Raw genomic sequence first — 27,545 nt, forward strand, 5'->3', positions numbered from 1 at the left:
TTGCTTCACGTTAGCCTTGGCAGTAGCTAATTCACTAATCTATCTAATAAAATCAGCAGTTATTTCAAAAGTGCCACAAACATATCTTAAACATATTTGTTTGTCCTGTTCAAATGAATGAGTGAATCACAACAGGGTTCCTCAAAAAAACTGTAGTTTTCAATGTGGTGGTGTGTTCAAGGGCTGTCACATTTCTGTTGCAGGGTGGACCAGGACCAGCTGGGAGGCCAGGAGTAGCCGGACGACGTGGCACCAGTGGACCCAAGGTTTGTGGGCTGCATTTTATTTTCTCTGTCAGAAAATGATTTTCTGATGAAACATTTATGTGTATTGTTTCTGTGTTCAGGGTGAACCTGGTGATCCCGGTGTGCAGGGTGTTCCAGGACCTCAGGGACCACGAGGACTGCAGGTCGGTATTTCAAAAACTGTTGGTACGACACGTGGCACAAATGTTGCTAATGCTACTACTCCTGGTTTTCAGGGTGAGGATGGAAGAGATGGTTACGGATCACCTGGACCTGTGGGCATTAAGGTGAACCTCCTCAGATCTGACACCTGCTCAGAATGTTGTGATGGCAGCTTTACATGCATAAAATATTGCTGACTCGTCATCTTCTGCTTTCAGGGTGATCCTGGTTTCCCTGGTTACACGGGACTACTGGTAAGTCCATGTGCGCTGAGGCCAGAGCAGCTTAAGCACAGGTCCTGCCGTGAGATTAACACGTTTCCTGTGTCCAGGGTGAGAGCGGCCTACAGGGGCCTAAAGGAAATCCAGGACCTAAAGGGAACACAGGCCAAACTGTGAGTGTTCACATAGTCACGTTTAGCCCCTCTGTTCCCATCGCTAACATCCAACTGTCTCATGTCCAGGGAAAAGCAGGTTTTCCAGGGGACCCAGGACTTTCTGGAGAGCCAGGTTATTCAGGACACAGGGTGGGTAATCTTCATCATCATCATCGTCACTGTCAGCAGCAGCAGAACTCTCCATTAAAGCCACTCCAGTTAGTTTAGATAAACAGTTCAAGTCACAAAGACAACAGGAGCCCCATTAGTGTCTTCTGATAAATAGCTAAGGAATGAAATCACTTCCAGATGTTGATGTTTCCACACAGCCTGTTTGAATAGAAACAAGGTAAGACTATCAAGTCTAGCTTGAGTTCTAGTATGAAGGTAATGATGGCACTTCTGACTTTACACCTACAGTCCGTCTAATTGGTTGTATTGATGATGTTCTGAGTGAAGGGGGGTTGTTACTGCCTTTTTTTCTCTCCAGGGTCCCAGAGGTCCTCCTGGAAGCAAATCTATGACTGTGAGTCACCGTCTAAGCAGCATTGTAGCTGCTAGCATTCCAGAATGTTCCCTATGAATTTTGATGTGTGTTTTCTGTTCCTCAGGAGTGTCAGATGATCACCTACATCAGAGACAACTGTGGTGAGTCACAGCTGGATCACAGACTGGTCTAATAGTGTTTTCTTCTCTCCCCACAGCCTGTTCCAGCAGTAAGTATCTTCATGGTCCGAGTCACTAAAGTCTCAGATCAGAGGTTGTGGTGCTGTCATTTAGTCTAGCTAAGTCTCTCAGTGTTGTTCCTGCCACTATAATAGAGGGGGCGGAGCTTTTTAATTATCCATCCATCCATCCATCCATCATCCATCCATCCATCCTCCCTCCCTCCCTCCCTCCCTCCATCCATCCCTCCTCCCTCCATCCATCCCTCCCTCCCTCCATCCCTCCCTCCCTCCATCCATCCATCCATCCATCCATCCATCCATCCATCCCTCCCTCCATCCATCCCTCCATCCATCCATCATCCATCCATCCATCATCCATCCTCCCTCCCTCCTCCCTCCCTCCCTCCATCCATCCATCCATCCATCCATCCCTCCCTCCCTCCCTCCATCCATCCATCCATTCTCTACCGCTTATCCGGGGTCGGGTCGCGGGGGCAGCAGCCTAAGGAGAGAAGCCCAGACTTCCCTCTCCCCAGCTACCTCCTCCAGCTCATCCGGAGGGATCCCCAGGCGTTCCCAGGCCAGTCGAGAGACATAGTCTCTCCAACGTGTCCTGGGGCTCCCGGGGGTCTCCTACCGGAGGGACATGCCCTGAACACCTCACCAGGGAGGCGTCCAGGGGGCATCCTAACTAGGTGCCCAAGCCACCTCATCTGGCTCCTCTCAACGCGGAGGAGCAGCGACTCTACTCCGAGCTCCTCCCGGATGGCAGAGCTTCTCACCCTATCTCTAAGGGAGAGCCCAGCCACCCTACGGAGGAAGCTCATTTCGGCCGCTTGTACCCGTGATCTTGTTCTTTCGGTCATTACCCAAAGCTCATGACCATAGGTGAGGGTAGGAACGAAGATCGACCGGTAAATCGAGAGCTTCGCCTTTCGGCTCAGCTCTCTCTTCACCACAACGGACCGGTGCAGAGTCCGCATTACTGTGGACGCCGCACCGATCCACCTGTCGATCTCCCGCTCCATTCTTCCCTCACTCGTGAACAAGACCCCGAGGTACTTGAACTCCTCCACTTGGGGCAGGATCTCCTCCTTTACCCGGAGAAGGCACTCCACCTTTTTCCGGTTGAGAACCATGGCCTCGGATTTGGAGGTGCTGATTCTCATCCCAGCCGCTTCACATGCGGCGGCGAACCGATCCAGTGATAGTTGGAGGTCACAGGCCGATGACGCCAACAGGACCACATCATCTGCAAAAAGCAGAGACGCGATCCTGAGGTCACCAAACCGGATCCCCTCAACACCATGACTGCACCTAGAAATTCTGTCCATAAAAATTATGAACAGAATCGGTGACAAAGGGCAGCCCTGGCGGAGACCAACCCTCACTGGAAACGAGTTCGACTTACTGCCAGCAATTCGGACCAAACTCTGGCACCGATCGTACAGGGAGCGGACGGCCCGTATCAGCGACACCCCATCCTTTCACCCCATACCTTTTCAAGGCCGTCCGAAAGTCGTTTTTTCATGGCCTCACCAAACTCTTCCCATGCCCGGGTCTTTGCCTCGGCAATTATTCTATTATTCTAATTATTCTGCCACCAAAACACCATCAGGAGGCTTTTTTGGGAGTTTTTACTCCGTCCCTCTAAGGAACTTGATCTTTGTGGATCCTTTCAGATCACCCTGGGTGCCCGGTGTACCCCACAGAGCTGGTGATTGGTCTGGACATGTCCCAGAATGTGACCTCAGCAGCCTTTGAGAAACAACGCGCTGCTGTCCTCTCCCTGATAGAGGACATCGCCATCGCCGAGAGCAACTGTCCGACTGGCGCCCGCGTTGCTGTTGTGGGCTACAGCAGCTACATAAAACACCTGATCCGCTTCCAAGATTACCACCGAAAGAAGCAGCTGATTGAGTTTGTGAAGAACATCGCCATGGAGAGGACAGGCAACAGCCGCAAGCTGGGCACCGCCATGCGCTTTGTGGGTCAGAACATCTTCAAGCGGGTCAGAGCTGGAGCCATGACAAGAAAGGTGGCTGTTTTCTTCAGCGGCGGGGCCACGCAGGACGTCAGCGACGTCGTCACCGCTGTGATGGAGTACCGCGGCCTCAACATCGTCCCCGCCATCGTCTCCCTGAGAAACGACCCTGCCCTGAGCCAAGCGATGGAGGTGAGCTCACCAGTAGGAGGAAGTTCACACGATAAATTCATCCTCCCACAACTAAAATAGGGATTCTGTACTGGGGGTGGAATCCTACGACCACTGACAGGTTGCTTTTCCTCTCAGGTGGATGACTCATTAAACTCCATCTTTGCTGTGTTGGGTAGAGACGCGGTCGCCGACCTGTGGAAGGTGAAGAACTGTGCAATGTGCTACGGTGAGACTCTAGGCAACCTTAAAGCAGCCTTGTTAGCATGACATGCTGTCTGTGAGGGCAGGAAGCACAGGAGATCCAAAAATGTGATTTAAGGTGAGACGCTCCGCCCGTAGAAATGGTGCAACATGCTGCGGTGATTCTGACACACCAGGTGATAATTAGTTGAATTTGTGAATTAAGACAGACGTATGGAGGACGGAGGTGTCACATCAATCCAAATACTTAATAAAAAGACTTCTTTTGTCAAGCAAACTCAGGACGGAGCAGCACTGTTCTCGTTCATCTGTTAGCATTAGCCTTAGCCTATCACCCCTCGAAGATAAACTAATGTGATTAAACTGCAGGTATCAGGATTATTGTTGAACTTCTCTGTCTGTTCTGGGTTCTCTCCAGGTTCTCTGGGGTGAGTTCTAAAGTGGCCCCAAGTGTGACTGTTTATGTCTGTTTGAACTTTGTTACCATTAGACTGCGAGCTATTATTGACGATAAGGTAAAGCCATTTAAAATGTTATCCACTTTAAAGCAGGTGCTGATTCATGGTTTTGCAGATCCCTGTAAGCGTACGGAGCAGTGTTCGTTCATCCAGGAGAAGGTTCTGCCTCAGGAGGCCGACCTGGACCTGGCCTTGGTGGTGGACGGCTCCAGGGAGATTCAAGCCGATGAGTTTGCCGGCATTCAGCAGCTTCTGGGCTCTGTGGTGGAGCAGCTAGCTGTGAGCCCTCAGCCGCGCAAACCCGGAAACCAGGCCCGCGTGGCCGTCATCCAGCAGAGCAGCGCCCAGGTTATTAAGCCCGAGTTTGGACTGCAGGCCTATCAGAACCAAAACCTGATGAAGAGACACCTTGTTCAGAACATGCAGCAACTAAGCGGCTCCTCGGCACTTGGTCACACTCTGGAATTTGCCCTGAACAAGGTTCTTCTAAAGGCCACTCACCCTCGCCAGAGGAGGGTGTTGTTCACTGTGGTGGGCTCCCAGACGGCCCAAGAGGACTCAGCCAAGCTGCAGTACATCTCCCAGAAGGCCAGGTGTGAGGGTGTGGCCCTGTTTGTGGTCACAGTTGGTAATCGCTACAATCGGACGGAGGTGGAGGAGATAGTCAGCACACCCGTCCAACAGCACCTGATTCATGTGGGCAGCATGGAGGCTGGTGAACAAGCCTACATCCGCCGTTTCTTCAGGGTATTCGTCAATGCCCTCAGCAGTAAGCCCTGCCCAGCACTCCCGTACACAGTTTCCTTGTTTCTGACAGAAACTTGAGGTCAAGTGTGTTTGTTTCAGAGGGAATGAACGCTTATCCACCCCCGAACTTGAAAAAATCATGTAACCAGATGTTGGGCCAAGGTGGTGGGCAGTCCTCCATACCTGGGTAACTTTCAGGAGGTTTTTCCTGTTCTACAGTGTGACAGAAGAGCTGTCACCCCCTCAAGACTTTTATTATCATAAGAAACCGACAGGAGAGATTCAGTCTGATATTGTGGTCATGCTGTCTGTGTCCAGTCAGGACTTGGTGGAGGTGGAGCTAAAGGACGAGGGCTTCCGGGAGCATATGAGAGGTCAGGCAGACACCAGCCAGCTGGACATCACTGAGATGCTGACCCGAGGAGATGGACACAGATTTAGAGCCGGGGGCAACCATAATGGTAACATGCTAACACTGAAGCTAAAGCTGAGCAAAACACCGCCAGATTTACTAATATAGGCAGATTCATAAACAAAATCTTAGCTGTCAACTATTAGCAGCAGGAACTGCCAGTCTCACCCCATAACAAACAGGCTGCATTGTGGGTAATTGGCGTCTTGTAGTTTAGATGGTAAATGCTAACACCTTTAGCAGTGAAAAGTGAATTTAGTCGTTTTGATCTTTCTCCCCGTTTCACGCTCGTCTGGAATGTTGGAAACGTCGCCAGACTGCATGTTGTTTTCCTGCAGATGTGACTTGTCTCCTTCAAATAAGTGGACCTGCTCTTGTGGGACGAACGGTGTCGCTGCCCTGCTGTTCTGTTGTTGTAAATGTGTGTGTTCTGCTTGCAGCCCAGTGTCAGCTGCAGGTTGATACTGGTGTCCAGTGTGGGGATTATGTCCAACTATGGTTCTTTGACAAAGACATCGATGCATGCTCTCCCTTCTGGTATGGTGGCTGTGGCGGCAACGCCAACCGCTTTAGCACGGAGCATGAATGTTTGAGGACGTGTGGCCGCCGCAGTAAGTCCTGATGTCCCGCCGCCACCATCACTAACACAACTTTTAACCCTTTTGTCTGATTTTAATCCCCACTTTAGGGACCAAACCTGAGTATTTCCATAGTCTCAGGGCTAACATGCTAACTACAATTAGCATACAGCTGAAGCTGCAGTTCTGCCATTTAAACAGCGAGTTTGTTCACAGGACTGCAAAAATTGGATCACTGGGAATAATCTGATTAATGTAATCTCCAGAGTCTGTCCCCAAATAAGCAACATCAGCAGGAAAAACTGCCTTAAACAGGAAGGAACCTTAAGCAGGACCAGGAACGTCCTGGACAGAAGAGGGAAGCGGAGGAGACATACTGAGTGATACTGAACTCTGATAATAATCAGATTTCTGGAGTCTCGTAAACAGGCTCAATATCAGGCAGAATTTAACTTTTTTTTGATAATTGAATAATTCACGCAGCAAGCGTGCAAACCAGCTATGGTCCCAACCCAGGCGGACGGCATTTACATTGACTTCCTGTTGGGCTCAGAAGACACACAAACAACAAACACACCAGCTGAGTGTAAATCAGCAGCAAATATCATGAAGCATTTGTTAGAAACTTAAAATCTGCCGCCAGTAACATCTTGATGAAGGTGGATGAACTTCCTGTTTCCTGTTGTGATCATTCCAGGTTTGAACCCTTTTCTCTCATGTTCTCAGATCCAAACGTCCTGCTGAAGCCAAAGAGACCGAGCTCCCTGTCCAAAGGTAAAAACCAGCAAAACACACACACACACACGCACGTGCACGTGCTTGTGAGTGATGTCCTCTCTTGTGCAGATGACTGCTTCCTGGGCCAGGACCAGGGGAACTGTGACAAATACAGAACGATGTGGTTCTTCGACACGGAGCAGAACAAGTGCGCTCGCTTTTGGTACAGCGGTTGTGGAGGCAATAACAACCGCTTCAATACGCGGGACGAGTGCGAGAACCTCTGTCTGAGCAAACGCCAATGAGGAGGGGAAAAAAGAAGGTCTCCACGACTCAAAACCTTTGATTAATCTTTATAGACACTGTTTACCTGTTAGAATGCATTCGGAGAACACTCCTGAGTCCATAAAGTAGAGTTGCATCCATTTAATCGACAATAATGCAGGGAGGGTTCAGCATGTGTCAGCTTCAGGGAATGTGGACATTTTTTTAGACAGAAAGTGTCTGACTGTTTTTTTGTGTTGATTGTTGTTATTGTTCAAATTGTGATACCAGCCACATGTTATCTGTGTGCGTCAGACGCTCTTTCTGTCTCCTGCTGTGACTTTGATCTTGCTGAAGTGAAGCTGAAACTGCAGCAATACACCAGGTCTAAAGATGCTGGAACCATTCAACATCTGTCTGAACACATCTGTCTGGTTTGTTCACTGACTAATGGTGCATCATTTAAACATCAAGAAAATAAAAAGTTAAACATTCCTGCTGGACGCTTTGGTTATTCTTTATGATTTAGCATCAGCAGCTAATGGAGCTAACACCAGAACGCCTCTCCGAGTTTACATGTACTGACCAGTGGGAGGAGGGGTCAAATGATGCTAATTAGCCTTAAAAAGATTGACATGAGATTAAAGACACGCCTAACAATGTTGATCTAATCAAAGTCTTTCAGCCACCATGTTGGAAAGTTGATCATGTGACTTTTGCAGCATCTGAACCTGCTGAATGATGACGATCACCAAGACTTCCTGTCACATGACTCTACAAACACCTGGAGATGAGCTGATGTTGACGACCTGATGCATCAGTCACTGAAATCTAAATGAAATGAGCTGAAACCATCTGTGCCACATGCTGGAAACAGCCTGACATCACTTCCTGTATGTGTGTATGTGTGCTGGGGCGGGGCGGGGGGGGGGGGGGTCAATGACTCCTGGCACATCCTCACTTCCAGACTTTGACAATTCCGTCTCTGGATGAGGTGACGATGAAGCCCTGGGTGGTCTGGAAGGTGGCGATGTCAGTGATGATGTCATGGTGTCCTACAGGGAGGGCCTCGGGGCCACGGCGGGGGGAGTCCTCCGCCACGCCACTCTTCTGTTTACTGTGAATCTCCTGCACAGACAGAAAACACGTAAGCCTGAGCCCCACCGACTGCTGATCTGCTCCGAACTGTAGGGGGACTAAAATTCTGAAGACTGCGTATCTGCTCACCTGCACCACCTCCGTCCCTTCAATTATCTTCCTGCTGTACAGCACTGAAGGGCAGTGCAGCGAGTCGTTGGCGCCTCCAGCCACGATGTACGACCGCTCAGGATACGCCAAGTCCCAGAACCTGTAACAGAACCAGGAGGGTCTGGCTTCTACAGAACATCGACCTTTCTCACAGGACAGAAAAGCCTCCAGAACCCTCAGAGCTTTTCTGCTTCGTCCTGTAATCGGATCACGTCTGTAACAGACTAACATTCAGCCTCACTAGCTGCTTCTGTGTTCGTGTGAGTGTGTCTGTATGAGCCTGTGTGTGAGTGTGTGTATGTGTGAGTCTGTGTGAGCATGTGTGTTTGTCACCTTATCCTCATGTCAGATCCAGCTGTGAGCAGGAGAGGATTTCCATCAGCTGGGCTGCAGTAGATTCCATGAATACTGTGAGGAGATGGCTGCACGCACGCACGCACACACACACACACACACACACACACACACCACACACACACACACACACAGATTAACACCAGGATGAGTGTAAACTGAATAAAAAGTGTAAAAAACTGAATAAAAAGTGTATCACAGATGAATTGTCTAATTCATAATGCCTAACACACACACCAGCATCGAGTGAGTTCTGCTTTTCAACATCTGAACATGTTTACAGATGTTTTACTTCTGGCTCACTGGATCAAGGTCACAGATCAATGACACATATGCTTTGGTAAACATAAACAGGATGTGTTATCATCTGCGACTGATGCTCAGAGGAAGTGAGCCAGACTTGCTGAAAGTCTGACAGAACTGTTGGAATCTTGAGGTCGTGATGTGTTCGCTGTCGTTAAGAACTGTGGGAGATTCCAGCACGCACCTGCATCTCAGACAGCGGAGGCGCTGAACTCGCCCACAGTGTGAATTTGCGATCGCCAGTCTCCATGTCCCACATGGACACTTCATTGTTCCCCTGTACAGCTGAGGAGGACAATAATCAATAATCAATAATCACACTGATCAAGTTTAACAATCATCTATCCTCACCCGCGATGACAGATGATTGGTAGAGTGGATGCATGAGCAGCCGCCTGATTCGTGCTCGGGCAGGGTGGGAGTGGTTAGAGATGGGCAGCTGGAACCGCATGTCCCAGCATGCCATGGTGCCGCTGCTGGTACCTGTGGGGGAGGGTACCGGGGCTCATAAGCACTCTGATCATTCATCATTATATCTTTTATGATGTGCTGAGACAGGAAGGGGTGGAGCCTAAGGCCTACAGTAGAGATGCACCATCAAATTAAAAAGCAACAGGGTCACTTGACTCCACAGGTGGATCTATTCTAAACAAACATCAATAAATGTTTCCGGAGGGTTCTGGAAAGGTTCTCCTGACCGAGGCAGAGCCAGCACTGGTGCATGTCGACGCTGAAGGACGTGATCAGGCCCAACCGGAGGTCATGGCGGAGGGTCCAGGCATTGGAGTTGGAGCGCAGGTCCCAGCCCACCAGTGACCCGTTAACGGTGGCGTACGCCAGCACCGACTGAGCGCCCGAGTTAAAATGGTGGATGTCGACAGCGCAGCCATCCTCTTGCAGGTCCAGAGACCTGATAGGAAGTTCAGATTTGAAGAGCAGCGCCAGAAATGGTGAAAGGTGACCTCCCGCGGCTGCCTTACCTGGACTGGAAGGGTTGCACTTTGGGGGACTTTGGCGGTTTATTCGCTTCGACGGCGAGCACCTGGATGGATCCGCTGTCCGACGCCACAGCTAAATAATGGGAGCCTTGACAGAAGGCCAACGTCTTTACGTGACCACCAACGCGAGAGTAGGTCAGCACCGACCTACGACGACATCAGAATTAACGATTCACCCGGTGGGTGGATCGAGACTCCGCCCACCTGCCGCCCGCTGTGACGACTCACCTGGTGGTGGTCGTCTTTCCCTCCATTTTCTGACTGTCCCACACTTTCACGGTACCGTCATTGGAGGCCGTGGCGAAGATGGAGTGTTCGTCAGACACGCGGATCCGGTTGACACCAGCTTTGTGCTCGTGGAGGTGAGCGACCAGCAGGCCTTTAGGATGCCACCCTGACACACATTTGCTGCTGTAAATGGGATGATCCTGAACCACGGCGTGCGCATGTGCGTGCGTGCGTGGGTGCACACGTGCCGCAGCTACCTGGTGGCGGCGGCCGACTCTCCCACTCGGCGCTCTCCATCATCTGTTTGGCCATGCGCTCGGCGCTGCACTGCTCCCTCTTCTGCTGCACCAGTTGCTGAAGCTCCGCTCTGCAGGTATTGATGCGCCGCAGGTAGGTGGGGCCGGTGGCCAGCGACTGCAGCGCGGGCGCCGGCAGAGCCACGGCGCTCTTCTTGACGTGAGTGACGGCCCCATCGCTGACCTGCGCACACAGTCAGATAGCAGCCGTGTTCATACGCTGACCTGTCAGCAGTTTTAGGCCAAGCAGCGATTGTTATGGTAACAGTTACCATGGCGGTCTGGATGGCGGGTGGTTCCTGAGAGCCAAACATGCTCTTCCACTCCTCGTTCATGGTGGAGTCCTGCTTGGGGTGTTTCCTCACTGCATGAAACAGGGAAATTGAGTGAAATTGCCAGAGTGGAATGGGAAGAGCATCTAATGCTAAGCTAATTACAATCAGGTTTGAGGTTATTCATTCTTTAACTTTCACAGGAATCAGCTCAAACTCAGAGTTTGGTCGGATCCCTCTAAAACAGTCACCTCTCTTGTCTTCGGACTCAGTTTTGGGTTTGACCAGGTCGACCTGGCGCCCGGTGATGCCGAGCGTGTTCAGGTCGATGACGCCAGTGTGGACCGCCTCCCCCTGATGGCTCTGCTCCCCCATGTTGGCTTTGGCCTTGTTGGACTTCAGCATGAAGTCTTTGAGTGCCAGAAGTTTGTCCTCCTCCGCTTCAGTCATTCCCTGCACAGCACACACACTGTATCCATCCATCACAGAAAATAGCTCCACATAGGTTCACAAGTCCCAAGGCTGTAATTACACTCACTATGGTTAGGGGACGATGCATGACTCAGCAGTATTAGTGAAATACTTTATTGTATTTGGAGCTGAACCATTTTTTGGTTTTGGTTGATGTGCTCTTTTTCTCACTCAAACAGATGTTTCAGCTTTTGTTTCCCCTCTGACTCCCAAACAAGTTTTGTGTTACCAAGGTGGATGAATCATTTGACTGATTTTCCGTAGAAACCTTCTAGTTGCCATATTTCCAAAGAATTTCATGTTTGATGACTCCTCCTCCTCCTCCTCCTCACTGACCCTCTCACAGGGTTCACTTCAGCATTGCACCAACACTAAAGATTAATGTTCTCACAAAGACTGTTTCTCCTCCTCATAGTTTCCTATTTGACCTGTATCATGTCTTGTTTTCTTCTTTGGGATGATCTACATAATTCAGATTAAGTACCAAGGGAAAAAATGGAATGAAATGTTCCAGCTCAGCTTCTCCCATGCCCCGAACAGCAACTAAAAATCCTCAGAAATAATCAACCTGAGGTTTACAATAATGTACAATTAATTCATACAATGATATTATTGCAAGTGACCTGTGACAGGAGCTTCTTCAGCATCTGCGCGATGGCGGGGTCGTCGGGAGCAGGGCATTCTGGGATGGATCCCATGCGCTTCTTCTGACGGAGCAGCAGGTGGCGGAAGAGGCTGGCGATGTCCCTGGACCTCAGAGCGTAGTCAAAGATGGAGCGGCTGACGGGCTCCTTCAGGACGCTGAGCAGGACGAGCTCCTTATCGATCTGTGGAGAGACGTGGCGAGGCTGAAGGATGGAGGGAGCGGAGCTTCTGCTGCCCATGATGACCACGAGGAGCACTCACCTGGATGATGGGCTGGGTAACGAACGGGTTGAGGTGGGGCATCAGTTTGCAGTAGATGTCAGCCACGTTCAGGTGCTGCGCGATGATGGTGATGAAGCCCACGGCGCCGTACCGGATCCACAGGTTTGGGTGACACGAGAATGGAGCTAGGGTAGCGTCACATGGGACAAATGACATCACACCTGAAGTCAGCTGAACGGTAAAACGTATCTAGAAGAGCTGATAGAAACACTCTCAGATTCGAGAGAGTGGGAAATACTTTAATATCTGACTGCTGTGATGATGACCTGAATTATCAGAGAGCAGAATTTCTCTGATCTTCTTCTATGGTTCTAGCTAATTACGCAAGAAGGACCCGGCAACAGGAGCTGAAACAAATGTGCATTTCCTGATGATCCTGATAATGAACATGATCGTTACCGATGTCGCTGACAAACTCGTAGATGTGCGGTTTTTGCAACAGTCCCAGCTGACACATGCACGTGAGCGCGTTCAGAGCTTTGTAGATGACAAATTCCTCGGTGTCACTCAGGCCCTGCTGGAGGAGGGGCTTCAGGATGGATGAGCTCTGCCAGCCCACGTAGGCCGCCACCCCTGCAACATGAGGACAGGACTCAGGACATCACATGACTAAGTCCTGCAGGAATCATCAGGAGACGTCGACGGACTTGTCGTACCCACGATGCTGTCAAAGAAGGCGCCTCGCAGGTGCCAATCATTCTTGTCGTTGAGAAAAGTGATCATGTGGGACAAGAGCACATCGTTGGCCTTCTGCCGGCCGAAGAAGATGCAGAGGCGCGTGATGCCGTTCTCCATCAGGGACTGCTTGACAATGTTCTCCGAGTCACTCAGCAGCGTCACCACCTTCTGCTGCACCATCTCGTGCAGTGCCTGCAGCTCTAAACAATCACCGCAGACACAGGAAGTTTGTTGGTGGAATCAACCCGCAGCACAGGACGCAGCGCCTCTCTGTACCTGAGTCGTAGTTTTCGTTGTGGTGGAGCGTTTCCTCCACGTCCTCGCCACTCAGATCCTGCTCGGTGTTCACATTGTTCTCCTGAACCAGCTCAAGGAAACGCAGCGCACTTTCGGCCAGGTGAGCGATGTTCTCTGGTCATCGTGGTGACAGAACAACAACAACATCCATATGAGCTGAAGTCAGAGCTGTGATCGGTGCTAACGGGAGTTTTACTTCTGACACTGTTGCATCACTTTTCCCATAATGCAGTTTTTTAAGGTTTAGCGTGGGTGTAACAGCGGCTGACCTGCATACGCCATCCTCACGATGGTGGCATCATCCTGGGCCAGGTGGGCGATACCTGGCAGGATGTATTCTGGGTAGATGTTGACGTCATTCCTCGGCACCTCCTTCACCAGAGCCAGCACTTTGGCCAGCGTGCGCACGGCCTGGGCACGCACGCGCGGCATGTTGTCGTTGCAGAAGTGCAGCAGGTACGGCGCGATGCGGTCAAGAAGGATGTCGACAGAGAGTCTGGAGGCCAAGTGCAGCACGAGCTCCAGGGCCGCCAGCTTGGAGTCGCAGGAATGCAGCGTCTGCAGACAGGAAGTGATGACGGACACCAGGACGATGAGACCCTGCTCCTCCCTGGAGCTCAGTATGCCATCGCTATCACCCAGAGGGGGCAATGTGGAGCCTGGAAGAGGAATGAAACCAAGGGTTGCCTGTATGTCGTGGAAATAGTGATTGAGAAGGACTTGAGGGTTTAATGTTCAGCCACTGTAACAGTATTTGTGTTTTAAACATGAGAGATGCTTTAATAAGTGACTAGGACGTGTCCTTTAACTCACATCCTTCACATAATTTTATGAGTATTAAGAGCACAAAGATCAGATCAGATTGGTTCTGGAAGCTCCTCCAGCACTTGTTCTTCCAGGCTGAACTGTTACCAAGAGGTCTGAAGGATTCAGTCATTTTGGATCTGACTGGCGGCTCCAGGTGAATCACATGACTGTGCTGCTTTCTTTTACCAGAGCAGCAGATCTGCTCACCTCCACGCAGGTTGTGGAGGATGTTTTCCAGATCTTTGTGAATGACGAGCACCCGCTCGTCTGCAGACTGGAAGGTGTCTTTGGCGAACTGAGCGATGTATGGCTGCAGGAAGGTGTAAAAGATGTCAGGAAAGGCTTTTCCCCTCTGCTGCTTCAAATACTCCTCAGCTGTCAGACGCTTCTCTGGTTCCCTCTGGACCATCTGAGCCACCTGAGAGAACGTTTAGAACATCATTCATCAGAACGTTCTCCATGAATGTGTTTCTGTCACATCAATATGCTGAGATCCAATCAAACAGATGACGAATTTGGAGAAACTGATTGCACTGTAAGAGCCAATTAGCACACAGAGAAGGTTACCAGATCCCGGATGCTACGATCCTCAATCTTCAGAAGGACCTGCTCCGTCTGGAACAACCCTTTCCGGTAGGCCAATAGTTGAGAGAGATCGAAGAGCGGGACGCCCTCGGTGAAGAGCTCAGCAATCACACAGCCTGAAAACACAACACAGGAGAGATAATCTCAGATTCATCCTCAAATGAATCTAGCAGCAAACTATCGATAACAAGTTAATTAGACGCAGGTCCCGCCCACAGAAACAGCCCAGCTCAGAGGATGAGTTCTCGTTATCTCTTCGGGTACCTGCAGAGAAGATGTCCATGGCCTGCCGGAGCTCCCCCCGGCTCCGCTGGTTGTTGTTGGTTAAGTCCACCAGAGGTGTGTTCTGGTCGCTCTCTGTGGCAAACATGCTTCCATCCACAAACCTCTCAGGTGCAATGTAGCACGTCCGGCGGCGAGACGTGTCAAAGAAGTAGTTGAAATCAGCAGGATTGTCCTCTGGCAGGTATGTGGGCTTGAAGCTAGCAAAGTCTGTGAGCAGTACCCAGTTCCAGCTGGTCACCATTACGTTCTCAGTCTTTATGTCGCCGTGACGGACGCCGGCCTTGTGTGCCTGGTCCACGGCGTTAAGGATCTGGAAGGCCAGCCAGCGCTTCTCCACATTGTTGAGGAAGGGCCGCGTGCTGATGCGGTCATACAGGTTGTCACGGACATACTGGCGAAACAGGATGGCAGCCTTTTCATTGAGAGAGGTCTTCTGGAAGGGCAGGCAGTTGTAGCAGGAGTGGAGACGGATCTTCAGCTCCTCCAGCTCCTGTTTGTAGCTGGTGAGCGGCAGTGAAGGATCCTGGATGGCGAACACTTTGACCACGACCAGACCCTCGCGGTGTTTGGCACGCGCCACCTTGAAGAATCGAGTGCTGCCCAAACTTTTGTCGTACTCGTAGTCGTGGACGTCGGAAAAGTAACTGTCCACCGACAAGATCTGAGAGGGGGCGATCCCGGCCAACTGGTTCCCCATCGTGTTTCAGGAACCCCACTGGGAACCTACTTACTTCCTTCGGGGAAAGAAAATAACTTAAATCAAACGTAAATATTTCGTATTTTTAAGGCATTTCTGTATTAAAATTAGAAAGACTTAATAATTTAAATGCACGTCTAACAAAAACAACAGCTAATCACACTTAGTTGATGTTTTTAGCCTGTACAAAGAAATTAAACTCTATTCTCTCCTAAAGTTTGCTCAGATATCGTCTTAACAGGTTTACCTTACTTGTAATTTGGCATAAATTAACCAAATTAACGTAAAGAGCTGACCGAGCGACAGTCGCGTGACCAAACCCTATCGCAGTCATCAAACCATCATTATCAACATATTTTGTTTACACAAGCAACAAAATAAACACTGATTGTTGTGTTACCGGATGTTTGTGTCAGTCGGTGTTGCTGATCGTGAACTTTAGGACGCTGCTAACGACATAAAGGAGATTGACCAGTCTTAAGGTCTTCGGATTGTATCAATGGACAGCATCGATGTGGCCGAGTAACAACAGCCTAACTCTTATTAAGACCCCAAATCAGCAGCCTGGGCTCATTATTTGTGGCTCCTTTGACACAGCCAGCTGTTGTTATGTATCCGGGTCAGACCGGAAACAGGAACTCAACGACCCGGTAAACCGCGAGCGCCCCCGCAGGTAAGAGCCCGTCTCTGCAGAGATGTTTTATAGGACAGATGCACCACTCACGATCGGTTTATAAACATAAAATGCGACTTACTGAATAGGATCAAGTATACAACGTACAAATGGCTGCAAAATCACAATTAATTCAAAAATCACAAAAATGAAAGTCCAGAAAAAGTTTAGAACCTTTCTAATTTTTTGGGAATGGATGCAGTACCAAGTGGAGCAGTTTTCATTTGTTTATTTATCTTCACACTGATCTCTTTTGCTGTCATGAGAAGCACAAGAGGCCCTTCTGTGCTTCACTGTTGGAATACACTGACAATTAGTGCTTAAAATAACTTTTCTATACTAAATAACGAAACAAGTAATACAAATGAATATTGAAAAAAGGGCATGTAAAAGTCCAGACTCTTGTGGTTTTAGAACTCTTTTCTAACACCGAGTGACTCATCTAATTTTCTACCGTCTTTGTTTGGAAAACGGACGGTTCTGGAACGGAAAGTATCGTGTCGGGGTAATAAAATTAAAAGCGTCAGAAGTTCTGAATAAGTAAGAGTTTTACTACATACAGAAAATGCATTTTTCCCGAACGCCGTGAAATTCAGCCATAATTGAACACTCAAAGCAAAGAAAAAAATAACGGAATACATCATGTTTGGTATTTGCAAAAATGCATAGTAGAATACCGTTTTGCATACATTTATTCCTGTTTTTTCCCTGAATGATTAAAAATATGAAAATCAGGTTGACGCACCGTTTGTATGAGTGCGCGTAAAGATATCTATATTCAACAATAAATGCATTTTGTCGGATGCTCCGGTTAAACTGATTAGATAACAATAGTAGGTCAGGCGGCACCGCCTCCGAGCCGTCCGCCTTTATTGTGAAACGGAAACCGGTAGTGTCTCCCGGTACCGGCAGCGAGTCTGACGCGAAAATCCGTAATCTGTCCGAGAAAATCTGTCAGCGGTGGGTTCCGCGGAAGATGCTGAAGAAACGGGAGCTGCTGGTAAGTTTAAGGACCACGGCTTCCTCCCAACGCGATGACTCCTTTAGTTATGGATCCCGTCCACGTCTTCGGTCGTGAATCGACGGTTTTCCACGGGCCGATCGCGGGGAGTCATCGGACCCAGGAGCAGCAGCCGAGTTTAGTTAGTTTACCTCCCCGAGAGGAGCTCTCCCTCCGCCTTTAGCCTGCTGCGCGCACCTCGAGGAGCTAATGTTAGCTTAGCAGCCAGCGCCGTCGTAGCTTTTTGTTAAGCTGTCAGAACGGCTGTGGTTTATTGGGGGTTGTTGACCTACGAACCGACCCGGTTTGATGCTCGTCTGCCGCCATTTGAGTTGTTTTGTTTCCCTTAATGGTTAGCCGGCGGGGCATTAGCCCACTAGCTAACCGCAGCTAACGAGGATGTACCTGATGCACCTGACTGGGTTAAGACTCGGCTGTGTTTACTCACTAGACCTGTTGATAGCTCGACCACATCACAGGTACGCGGATAGTTCATGTGCCGCACTTGGCGGTTTAAACTCCTTTAAAATATCGAACATTTCACTGGGAAACAAGTTGGAGACAGTTAAGTGACGAGCACCTGAGCAGGTATGCAGAAGCGCCGGGGGGTGAGGCGCGTATCGATGTGTGTGAGCTGTTGCTCTTTCTTGCCGTGGGGCCCAGGAACAGGTGTGAGCAGTTTGGTCCCCGGTGAAGGGTCTGTAATCAGGGTGTGGAGCCGGTAGACGCAGCTGCCTCCAGGTGAGGGCGGAATCTCCCCGGACCCAGAGGAGCTCAAGCTGGCCGCAGTGGGTCGTGACGGGACGTTTATTCTGGAGACGCTGCTTTCACTCAGATATGACGGCGGAATATTTCTGCTTGGCTGATCGACAGTTGCTGGTCCGGATGTGTTTCCCGTCATGACTGATCAGAGGAGCAGCCTGAGCTGTCACCATGACGACGCGTGATTTCGCGTGAGACAGGAAGTCACTTTAAGGTTTTTGAATTTCACGTAAAATCATAAAATCCTACTTATTTACGCAAATCTGCAAAGGTTACGTCGGTCGCGTTTTTGTTGGAGTGTTCAGGGCACGGCTGGGTTTAGGTCAAAGGTCAGAGAGTTGTCTGAATGGCTGCTGCTACAAATCAGGTTGACTCAAATTGGTTTAAGCAGCAATCAGACTGGTGGAACTGGAACGCTGGCCTGCCCCACCAGTGCCTGTGCTGGTATCCATCAAACACAGCTGTCACTTTATGACCACTTATCGGCTTCCTGTGATCATCGCGCTCTTGTTTTGAAACCAGAGGCGCAGGCTTGCGTCCGCACACCTGAGATATTGCCCTTCTGTTGTTTGCTGCTGAGTCACAGGTGAGGTGACACCTGGCGTTCTCCCGCCTGTGTTCCTGTTGCAGCTTTCCCAGACTCGACCCCCCGGAGAAGATGAGAACATGGTCCCAGTACTGACCGCCAGAAAAGCTTGTGAACTCCCCATCAACGAAGTAGCGTGTGTTTTACAGGTGAGGCCTTATTCGTTGTTCTTGTTGATGCGGCAGCTGATGTCCTAACCTTTGACCTCTGCTCTGGCGGACAGGCGGACCTGCAGGTGGGTCTGAGCCACCAGGAGGTGGGCCGACGGCGAGCGTACCATGGCTGGAACGAGTTCGACATTGGTGAAGAGGAGCCGCTATGGAAGAAATACATTGCACAGGTAAACGTCATGGCAACCAGGTCTGAGGTCTGTGTGTGTTCGCAACCTTGTCCTGTAAAGGGGACAGCCTCCTGGGACAGGACGAGATAGGAGGGGACAGGAGGACACAATCTCCTGGGACAGGATGGGACAGGAGGAGGACACAACCTCCTGGGACAGGGCAGGACAGGAGGAGGCACATCCTCCTGGGACAGGAGGGGACAAGAGGACACACCCTCCTGGGACAGGACAGGACAGGAGGGGGACACAACCTCCTGGGACAGGGCAGGACAGGAGGACACACCCTCCTGGGACAGGACGAGATAGGAGGGGACAGGAGGACACAACCTCCTGGGACAGGACGAGATAGGAGGGGACAGGAGGACACAACCTCCTGGGACAGGACGAGACAGGAGGAGGACACACCCTCCTGGGACAGGAGGAGACACCTTCCTGCTCACACTCGTGTCCTGTGTGTCAGACGTGTCCCATCGGTACCAGTGGACCTGCTACATGCCAACAGGACCCAGGGGGATGTTTGAGAGTGGAAACCAGGTCACCATGGAAGCTGCAGCCTTTGCCCTCTTTCCTTTAGCTCCACCCCTTTATGGACCAGCCAGCTTTGCTCAACTTATGTAAGCAGGAAAGAGCAGCAAGAACATCCTGCCATGATTCCAGGTCCAACCTGGGACCAGATCTGACCTGCTTGCTCAGACCTCTGATGAGACACACACGTTCAGATGGGCCGTGTGTGTGAGTGTGTGTGTCAGCAGACGCCCAGCTGATCAGCTGTGTCCTCTCCAGTTCAAGGACCCTCTCATCCTGCTCCTGTTGGCGTCGGCTGTCATCAGCGTCCTCATGCACCAGTTCGATGACGCCATCAGCATCACTGTGGTGAGTGGAACCTGCATCCAGATGTTAGACAGGATGTAGAATCCTTAAAGACAGATGTTTAAGTGTTGTCAGGCAAACGTATCCACAGCATAAAGAACAGTCACACGTCTGTAGAAACTCTTCCTTTGGCTGTTTGAGCTGCAGAATTAAAGCCTCAGCATCATCTGTTGACAGGCCATCATCATCGTGGTGACCGTGGCCTTCGTCCAGGTCAGGCTGGGTGTGTGCGTGCATGTCTGTGTGTGTGTGTGTGTGGGTGAGGGTGTGTGTGGGTGAGGGTGTGTGGGTGAGGGTGTGTGGGTGAGGGTGTGTTCATTGTGGTTGTCCCTCCTCTGGGCAGGAGTACCGCTCAGAAAAATCTTTGGAAGAACTGGGGAAACTGGTGCCTCCGGAATGTCATTGGTGAGAAGAGAATCTCAGGGAGGGCTGTGTGTGTTACTGTTTGATCATGTGACGTCTTCGCCTGTGCCAGTGTGAGGGACGGGGTCCTGGAGCACCTGCTGGCCAGAGAGCTGGTCCCTGGGGACACCGTGTGTCTGTCGGTGGGAGAGAGGGTCCCAGCTGACCTCCGCCTGTTCGAGGTGCAGAAATACACACTCACTCTTTCACTGTCCCCTGTCTCGCCCCCTTCTGTCCCCTGTCTCTCCTCCTTCTGTCCCCTGTCTCTCCCCCTTCTGTCCCCTGTCTCTCCCCCTTCTGTCCCCTGTCTCTCCCCCTTCTGTCCCCTGTCTCTCCCCCTTCTGTCCCCTGTCTCTCCCCCTTCTGTCCCCTGTCTCTCCCTCTTCTGTCCCCTGTCTCTCCCCCTTCTGTCCCCTGTCTCTCCCCCTTCTGTCCCCTGTCTCTTCCCCTTCTGTCCCCTGTCTCGCTGCCCTCTCTCCCCTCTCTCTTCCCCTTCTGTCCACCTTCTGTCCCCTGTCTCTCTCTCTTCTGTCCCCTGTCTCTTCCCCTTCTGTCCCCTGTCTCTCCCCCTTCTGTCCCCTGTCTCTCCTCCTTCTGTCCCCTGTCTCTCCCCCTTCTGTCCCCTGTCTCCCCCTTCTGTCCCCTGTCTCTCTCTCTTCTGTCCCCTGTCTCTCTCTCTTCTGTCCCCTGTCTCTTCCCCTTCTGTCCCCTGTCTCTCACCCTTCTGTCCCCTCTCTCTCCCCCTTCTGTCCCCTGTCTCTCTCTTCTGTCCCCTGTCTCTCCCCCTCTGTCCCCTGTCTCTCCCCCTTCTGTCCCCTGTCTCTCCCCCTTCTGTCCCCTGTCTCTCTCTCTTCTGCCCCCTGTCTCTCCCCCTCTGTCCCCTGTCTCTCTCCCTTCTGTCCCCTGTCTCTCCCCCTTCTGTCCCCCTTCTGTCCCCTGTCTCTCTCTCTTCTGCCCCCTGTCTCTCCCCCTCTGTCCCCTGTCTCTTCCTCTTCTCTCCCCCTTCTGTCCCCTGTCTCTCTCCCCCTTCTGTCCCCCTTCTGTCCCCTGTCTCTCCCCCTTCTGTCCCCTGTCCCATGTGCATGCTAACTCTATTCTAAACTCTGTGTCGGTGCTCCACCCTCTCAGTCCACAGACTTGTCTGTGGATGAGTCCAGTCTGACGGGAGAAACCACCCCCTGCTCCAAGAACACCTCCCCCCAGACGGGGGGCACCAACAGAGACGTGGCCTCCTGCAGCAACATCGCCTTCATGGGGACGCTGGTGCGCTGCGGCAAAGCCAAGGTACCGTCGGGTTATTCATCGGGTTATTGTTCCTGCTGACAGAGCCAATGACCCTGCTGTTGTGGTGTCCCTCAGGGCATCGTCATAGGAACCGGCGAGAACTCGGAGTTTGGGGAGGTTTTCAAGATGATGCAGGCGGAGGAGGTGAAATGTTTTCCTTTTTAGATTGCTGAGACTGTGGTTTCAGTGGTAATCAGACGTAAATGTGCTTTGTTCAGTCTCCGAAGACGCCCCTGCAGAAGAGCATGGATCTGCTGGGGAAGCAGCTCTCGCTCTATTCCCTCAGCATCATAGGTTTGGCCCCTTCACCCCCTTCCTCAGGTCGTTTCTGCCTGTGGGGGCTTGCCTTACCCCTCAACTCTGTGTTTTCAGGGGTCATCATGCTGGTGGGGTGGCTGCAGGGGAAGAGGATCCTGGACATGTTCACCATCGGCGTCAGGTGACTGCAGACACAACACAACGTTGACACAACACAACGTTGAGGTGATTTTGGTCGTTAACCACTGGTTTGGCTCTGGTCTCCTTCAGTCTGGCTGTGGCTGCCATCCCAGAGGGTCTCCCTATCGTGGTGACAGTCACGCTGGCTCTCGGCGTGATGAGGATGGTGAAGAAAAGAGCCATCGTGAAGAAGCTGCCCATCGTAGAAACTCTGGGTAGGTTTCCTCCTCCTCACCGTCATCACTGCCGCACACACCTCCACCTCTGCTGTAAGTGTGTGTCCGTCTGTCCGTGTCCTCTCAGGTTGCTGTAACGTGATCTGTTCAGACAAGACTGGAACTCTGACCAAGAATGAGATGACGGTCACTCAGATGTTCACATCAGATGGGCTCCACGCTGAGGTCTGTCCACCCTCGCGTCGCCATAAACACGCACGTCGGCGCCGTTTTGCCTCTTTGACTGTGACCTGCTGATAATGTCGTGCAGGTGACCGGTGTTGGCTACAATGGTGCTGGAGAGGTCCTCCTGGATGGAGAGGTCATCCACGGCTTCTCGTGTCCATCAGTCGCCAAGATCGTGGAGGTGGGTCTGAGGTCTCTTCTTCTGTGGTGTCTCCATAAACAGTAGCAACGGTAACTCTCTTTGTGTGTCTGCGTGTCTGTGCATGTGTGTGTGTGTGTGTGTGTAGGCCGGCTGTGTGTGTAATGACTCCGTCATCAGAAATCACACTTTGCTGGGCCGACCAACAGAGGGCGCCCTCATCGCTCTGGCCATGAAGGTAAAGGATTCAAATCTTTTAGCACTTTCATAAAGAAGAGAAGAAAATGGAGAAAGACAGAAGAGAAAAAGCGGTCAGGAAAGGTCCAGCTAGGTGTGATGGACCAATGTGGACATTTTCCGCTGGGACAGCGGTTGTACTGGCAGAAGCAGAACCTTCTATGTCCTGGTGAGAGGAGCTCCTCAGACCATTGAAGCTGTGGTCTGTTTGCTGCTCTCCCAGATGGGTCTGGAGAGTCTCCAGCAGGAGTACGTCCGTCTGGAAGAGCAGCCGTTCACCTCGGAACAGAAGTGTATGGCCATCCGCTGTGTCCATCGGACCCTGCGGGTGAGCGTGGTTTCCAGCCTGAGTGCTCATAAAGCACAAAGCTTTCAGCAGGGTCGGACTGACTGACTGACCGTGTTATGTCTGACAGGATAACCCTGGATTTTTCTTCATGAAGGGAGCTTTTGAGCAGGTGATCCGTCTGTGCACCTCCTACAACAGCAGAGGCAGCACGCTGCCCCTGACTCACCAGCAGAGGGAGCTATACCAGCAGCAAGTCAGCTACATGGGCAGCGCCGGCCTCAGAGGTAAAACTGAGCCCACGCAGCACCGGAACCGGCCTGAAGGCATCAGCGCCTTGACATGTCCACCTCTTCCTGCAGTCCTGGCATTTGCATCAGGACCCGAGCTGGGGAACCTGACCTTCCTGGGTCTGGTGGGCATGATTGACCCACCCAGGTCTGGTGTCAAAGAAGCTGTGGGAACGCTCATCGGTTCTGGTGTCGCCATCAAGATGATTACTGGGGACTCCCAGGAGACTGCCATCTCCATAGGTAAACACACATGACGTACAGTTAGTGGGTGGGGTCGGTGAGCTGGTGGAGATCTGTCCACTGGTTCTGCTGAGGCGGCCTTGGCGGCCTCTAATCTAACATCAGTACTGCAGTAATTATTTAGCAGTCATCAGTAGATCCATTAGTCTTTGTGGTTCTGGTTCTGCAGCTGCTCGTTTGGGCTTCTACTCCAAAGGCAGCCAGTGTCTGTCTGGAGACGAGGTGGATCAGCTGGACCTGCAGCAGCTCTCACACATGGTCCCCAGGGTGAGAAGCACAGTTTAGAGCATCAACATTGCTAAAGGCTCACGCTAACGACAACAAGCCTTCGTAGACGCCACCATCTTGTTTTCCGACTTTCCTCCGAGATAAAAGGAAAGCGTCGTTCCCGCCCCTTTGATCTTCTCTGAGAGGTTGATGGTATTTTAGAGAACCGTCATGGAACCCGAGTCCAAAGGCTTCATTGTCAAATGAGTCAGTTTGAACTTTGACGAGAAAGCTGAAGGATCTCAGTGGGTCACATGACCGTCTGGTTCTCTCTCCTCAGATCGCTGTATTTTACAGAGCTAGTCCACGCCACAAGCTAAAGATCGTCAAGGTGAGAGGGTGGATGAGTGGGTGGGTGAGGGTGAGTTACAGCTCCGCAGTGACGTTAGCATGCTAATGCTTGGCTGTCCCATCAGCTAAGTGTAACCTGCTAATGGTCAATATGAGCTCCCTGCTGCCCTCTGCTGGATGACTACACTGCGATCGACCTGTAAATGTTGTTGTTGCCTGTAGTCACTGCAGAACATAGGTGCCGTGGTGGCCATGACCGGCGACGGCGTCAATGACGCTGTGGCCCTCAAGGCTGCCGACATCGGCGTTGCAATGGGCCAGACGGGTACCGACGTGTGCAAGGAAGCTGCAGACATGATCCTGGTGGATGACGACTTCCGGACCATCATGTGAGTCGGCTGTGGTGTTGTGTTTCAGCCCCGCAGCTTTATGGCAGAAACGAACCCTCTTCTCTTCCCAGGTCAGCCATCGAGGAGGGAAAAGGAATCTACAACAATATCAAGAACTTTGTGCGTTTCCAGCTGAGCACGTGAGTAAAATACACGTGGGATATTGCCTAAAGCCAAGATCGCAACCTCAGACGCCCCCTTCTGGTGTCCAGGAGCATTGCAGCGTTGACCCTTATCTCCGTGGCGACGCTGATGAATTTCCCCAACCCCCTGAACGCCATGCAGATCCTTTGGATCAACATCATCATGGATGGACCTCCTGCTCAGAGGTACAGGAGTGGAGTTTTTAATTCCATTGAAGTCACCGCGATCCGAATCGAGACTTTTATTCTGAAGAGTGAAATTCACTCTACCGAATGTGTTCCGACCTGAGTGACCTTAAGAGTTTTTGAGGTTTTCTTTGATCTCAGTTTAAATGTGTCACATCTGTGCGCTGTTGCCGTGTTGTTCTCAGCTTGGGGGTGGAGCCTGTTGACAGGGACGTGATCAGGAAGCCGCCTCGTAACGTGAAGGACAGCATCATCACCCGCGGCCTCATCCTCAAGGTGCTGGTGTCGGCCTTCATCATCGTGTGCGGGACGCTCTTTGTCTTCTGGAGAGAGGTGAGCAGTCGACCGGATGAGGCTTGGCCGCAGCTGGGTGATGCCTTTGTGCTTCTCAGTTGCAGGACAACATGATCACCCCCCGAGACACCACCATGACCTTCACCTGCTTCGTCTTCTTCGACATGTTCAACGCCCTGAGCTCTCGCTCTCAGGTGAGTCTGGTGCTCCTCCTCCGCGTGTGTGTGAAATAAAGGTCGCTTGTGGTCAAAACGAGCGAGTTAAAAATGTTGTTGGAGATGTAACATCATCAGTCAATGTGTCCTCAGACTCGTATGGTCCATGAGATGGGTCTGTGCAGTAACAGGACCTTCTGCTATGCTGTCCTGGCGTCCATCATGGGCCAGCTCCTCGTCATCTATTTCCCTCCCCTGCAGAGTGTCTTCCAGACGGAGAGTCTCAGCCTCACCGGTACGTTTCTCTAAACCCACCACAGCTGACCTTTGACCTCCAGCTGTGACGAGATGACCCTTCTGCGTAGAAGATGCTAATGTAGTTAGCATTAGCCGAGGCTAACTGTTGGCCACTTGTCCTGCAGACCTGCTCTTCCTGTTGGCCCTCACGTCATCAGTGTGCATCGTGTCTGAGCTCATCAAGATGGGGGAGAGGTGGAGGGGCGGGGCCAACAGAGACCTGCCCACAGACTTTTTCCATGATGTATGACCCCCCCCCCTCCCACTGTGCCGTCCTGGCAGAAGGACGGGACAAGATGAGTTTCAGGAGCTCTCAGTGAGGGCGCTGAGAGACTTTAGGACTTGTGGGGTTTTCCTGTCAGCTCTGCTGGTGGAGTATTCCCCCCGGGGGGGGGACTCCCAGCGTCCGAAACCACAAACTGAACCTTCTCCTGGAGATGACTTTTCTTTTTTATTTTTTTATTTAAAGGCTTCAGACAGCTGCAAGATGGCGTCTGTTCACTGGTCCGTGGGTTTGCAGGCTGCCGGAGGTGTAACGTACAGAACTGTGCACAGATCCAAGTGATTTTATCACATCAGAGAAAAAATATTTGGACTACTGGTACGTTTTGCTTTTAAAAAAAAAAAAAAAAAAAAATCATCATTCTGACCCTCCAATCTGGCAAATAAACTGTTCACCTGACATATTTAAAGTTTGAACCTTTTGAAAACTTCAGTTCAATTTCAGCTGAAATGTGTTTTTTCCAGAATTTGGTTTTGTCTTTTCAACTTTTTTGAAAACCTTTTATTTTTAGAACAGAAAACAAAGATGATTTTCTTAAGCTTCCCAGAGATGAGAGGTCTCCCCAGATTTCCGTGGGGGTCCTCGGCCTTCTCCACAGGAACCCACGTTCTGCTCCCTGCTGTAAACGGTCTCACCGATGTTTGTGTCCATCAGAACTGGTCCGTTCCTGCTTTTGCTCTGGGGACTTGATCTGATCCCAGCACTGAAAATAAACTTCAACCATGTTTGTGGGGGTCTGGACACAGTTGTGGTTCCTGTACTGGTGCAGTCGGGGCGTGACCAGGTTGGACCATCTCCATGGTAACAGTGCTCTGCTGTCTTGTGCCTTTGAGACGCTGGCGGTCGTCACATTAGCATTGAGTGGAAGTCGCGTGTGTCTGTTCCATGTTCAGTGTGAGTCAGCTGTTTCCATGTGGAGGAGGATTTCTGCATTAACCATCTAAGATTTAAAATTTTAGAAATGGGAAGAATGTGTCTTTGGTACACAGTAAAACGAGAAGGGGGTATTATGGATTCTTTTAATGGAGCTGGTTTTGTGTAAATTTTTATATTTTTTTCATGATTTAAAACAGACTTTTACTGGAAACTGTGTCGGATCCATTTTGATTTATCACTATAAGTTTTGGGTCCGTTCAGCGCCCGCGTCCCTGCCAAAGATCACGGATCGATTACGAGGTCGGTTAAAGGATCGATTAAGAGATCTGGAAACACGATCCCCGTTCGAAGCAGCAAAGCCTGCAGGACAACGCTGGTACTACAAAGATGGCGCCGGTCACGTCCTCGTCTCAGAAGACCTCAGTCAACTCCAACCTGATTTTAATTCACCATCAGAGATCTCCCACAGATTAACACTGGCAACAAACAGCTGTTTGACAGTCTTTGTTTCGGGTTTTTGACTATTTACCTCATCGCTGCCTCCTCTTTACAGTCTCCGGGGCTCATTCGTGAAACGAGCAGAGGGAATTTGTGTCTAAACTGTTCGTAGACAGAAATTTACGCGAATTTTAGTAGCTCAGCTCTGTTCGTGGCTCCGAACAGAATCTGCACGTTTGCGACCGTGTGGATACATGAATAATGCTTGAATATTGGAAATCGCAATTTGAATTCATATGGGGCTCTGATATCTAAATAATAAGGTGCCTTTGAAAAAGTTTTAAAAGCATCCTAAACATTGCAAACGATTATAAATATCAACATTTGGTTAGTTCAGTTAATTGGCAATAAGTCTAAGATCCAGATTAGGTTGAAGATTGCGAATAATTGCGCAATTCACCAAGATTTATCGTGTTCTCCCTACATGTTGAAAGATGATAAAATTACACTATAGGCTATAATAAAATGACAAAAATGTAATAA

The 27,545-nt window shown here is 50.7% G+C and overlaps 3 protein-coding genes across 3 annotated transcripts in view; 2 read left to right on the forward strand and 1 right to left on the reverse strand.

The window, feature by feature from the left end:
• The window catches only part of col6a4a (collagen, type VI, alpha 4a), a 25,347-nt gene extending 17,867 nt beyond the window's left edge, over positions 1-7,480 (forward strand). The window contains 17 exon segments of the mRNA XM_057044547.1: positions 204-266; positions 347-409; positions 482-532; positions 626-661; positions 739-801; positions 871-933; positions 1,274-1,309; positions 1,395-1,431; positions 1,488-1,499; positions 3,134-3,627; positions 3,745-3,835; positions 4,384-5,037; positions 5,115-5,202; positions 5,334-5,476; positions 5,868-6,038; positions 6,732-6,779; positions 6,852-7,480. Coding sequence (XP_056900527.1) covers positions 204-266; positions 347-409; positions 482-532; positions 626-661; positions 739-801; positions 871-933; positions 1,274-1,309; positions 1,395-1,431; positions 1,488-1,499; positions 3,134-3,627; positions 3,745-3,835; positions 4,384-5,037; positions 5,115-5,202; positions 5,334-5,476; positions 5,868-6,038; positions 6,732-6,779; positions 6,852-7,027 — 2,289 coding nt within the window. The 3' untranslated portion in view covers positions 7,028-7,480.
• On the reverse strand, positions 7,060-16,090 carry pik3r4 (phosphoinositide-3-kinase, regulatory subunit 4). The gene is made up of 21 exons (XM_057044548.1): positions 15,833-16,090; positions 14,715-15,469; positions 14,433-14,566; positions 14,073-14,283; positions 13,328-13,717; positions 13,038-13,172; positions 12,740-12,961; positions 12,483-12,656; positions 12,063-12,208; positions 11,780-11,983; positions 10,937-11,138; positions 10,686-10,777; positions 10,375-10,597; positions 10,118-10,283; positions 9,872-10,036; positions 9,590-9,801; positions 9,243-9,374; positions 9,076-9,176; positions 8,568-8,656; positions 8,214-8,334; positions 7,060-8,114 (listed from the first exon to the last, which is right to left on the reverse strand). The coding sequence occupies exons 2-21, from the start codon at positions 15,430-15,432 to the stop codon at positions 7,944-7,946; spliced, it is 4,008 nt and encodes a 1,335-aa protein (XP_056900528.1). The 5' UTR covers positions 15,433-15,469; positions 15,833-16,090; the 3' UTR covers positions 7,060-7,943.
• Positions 16,091-16,826: 736 nt separating this feature from the next.
• On the forward strand, positions 16,827-26,429 carry atp2c1 (ATPase secretory pathway Ca2+ transporting 1). Its single transcript, XM_057044568.1, has 27 exons — positions 16,827-17,105; positions 18,498-18,602; positions 18,677-18,793; positions 19,577-19,666; positions 19,841-19,876; positions 20,007-20,068; positions 20,139-20,247; positions 21,194-21,349; positions 21,425-21,493; positions 21,568-21,643; positions 21,722-21,788; positions 21,878-22,002; positions 22,091-22,188; positions 22,274-22,369; positions 22,476-22,565; positions 22,788-22,892; positions 22,981-23,137; positions 23,213-23,383; positions 23,553-23,650; positions 23,931-23,981; positions 24,164-24,330; positions 24,402-24,470; positions 24,543-24,659; positions 24,845-24,992; positions 25,052-25,147; positions 25,262-25,403; positions 25,531-26,429. Exons 1-27 carry the CDS (start codon positions 17,082-17,084, stop codon positions 25,653-25,655), a joined length of 2,766 nt encoding a protein of 921 aa, XP_056900548.1. The 5' UTR covers positions 16,827-17,081; the 3' UTR covers positions 25,656-26,429.
• Positions 26,430-27,545: the final 1,116 nt, after the last annotated feature.

The sequence above is a fragment of the Takifugu flavidus genome, chromosome 10, assembly GCF_003711565.1.
Source record: "Takifugu flavidus isolate HTHZ2018 chromosome 10, ASM371156v2, whole genome shotgun sequence".
In the NCBI taxonomy this organism is placed as follows: domain Eukaryota; kingdom Metazoa; phylum Chordata; class Actinopteri; order Tetraodontiformes; family Tetraodontidae; genus Takifugu; species Takifugu flavidus.

What these genes read in the sequence shown, in the direction of transcription:
- pik3r4 (XM_057044548.1), bottom strand. Translation starts at nt 15,432, where the DNA reads ATGGGGAACCAGTTGGCCGGGATCGCCCCCTCTCAGATCTTGTCGGTG. An exon ending in GTGCAACCCTTCCAGTCCAG is followed by an intron (nt 9,802 to 9,871) that starts GTAAGGCAGCCG and finishes ACTTCCTATCAG; the next exon opens with GTCTCTGGACCTGCAAGAGG. An exon ending in AAGGGACGGAGGTGGTGCAG is followed by an intron (nt 8,115 to 8,213) that starts GTGAGCAGATAC and finishes CTGTCTGTGCAG; the next exon opens with GAGATTCACAGTAAACAGAA.
- atp2c1 (XM_057044568.1), top strand. Translation starts at nt 17,082, where the DNA reads ATGCTGAAGAAACGGGAGCTGCTG. An exon ending in CTGACCTCCGCCTGTTCGAG is followed by an intron (nt 20,248 to 21,193) that starts GTGCAGAAATAC and finishes CCACCCTCTCAG; the next exon opens with TCCACAGACTTGTCTGTGGA. An exon ending in GCCCATCGTAGAAACTCTGG is followed by an intron (nt 22,003 to 22,090) that starts GTAGGTTTCCTC and finishes GTGTCCTCTCAG; the next exon opens with GTTGCTGTAACGTGATCTGT.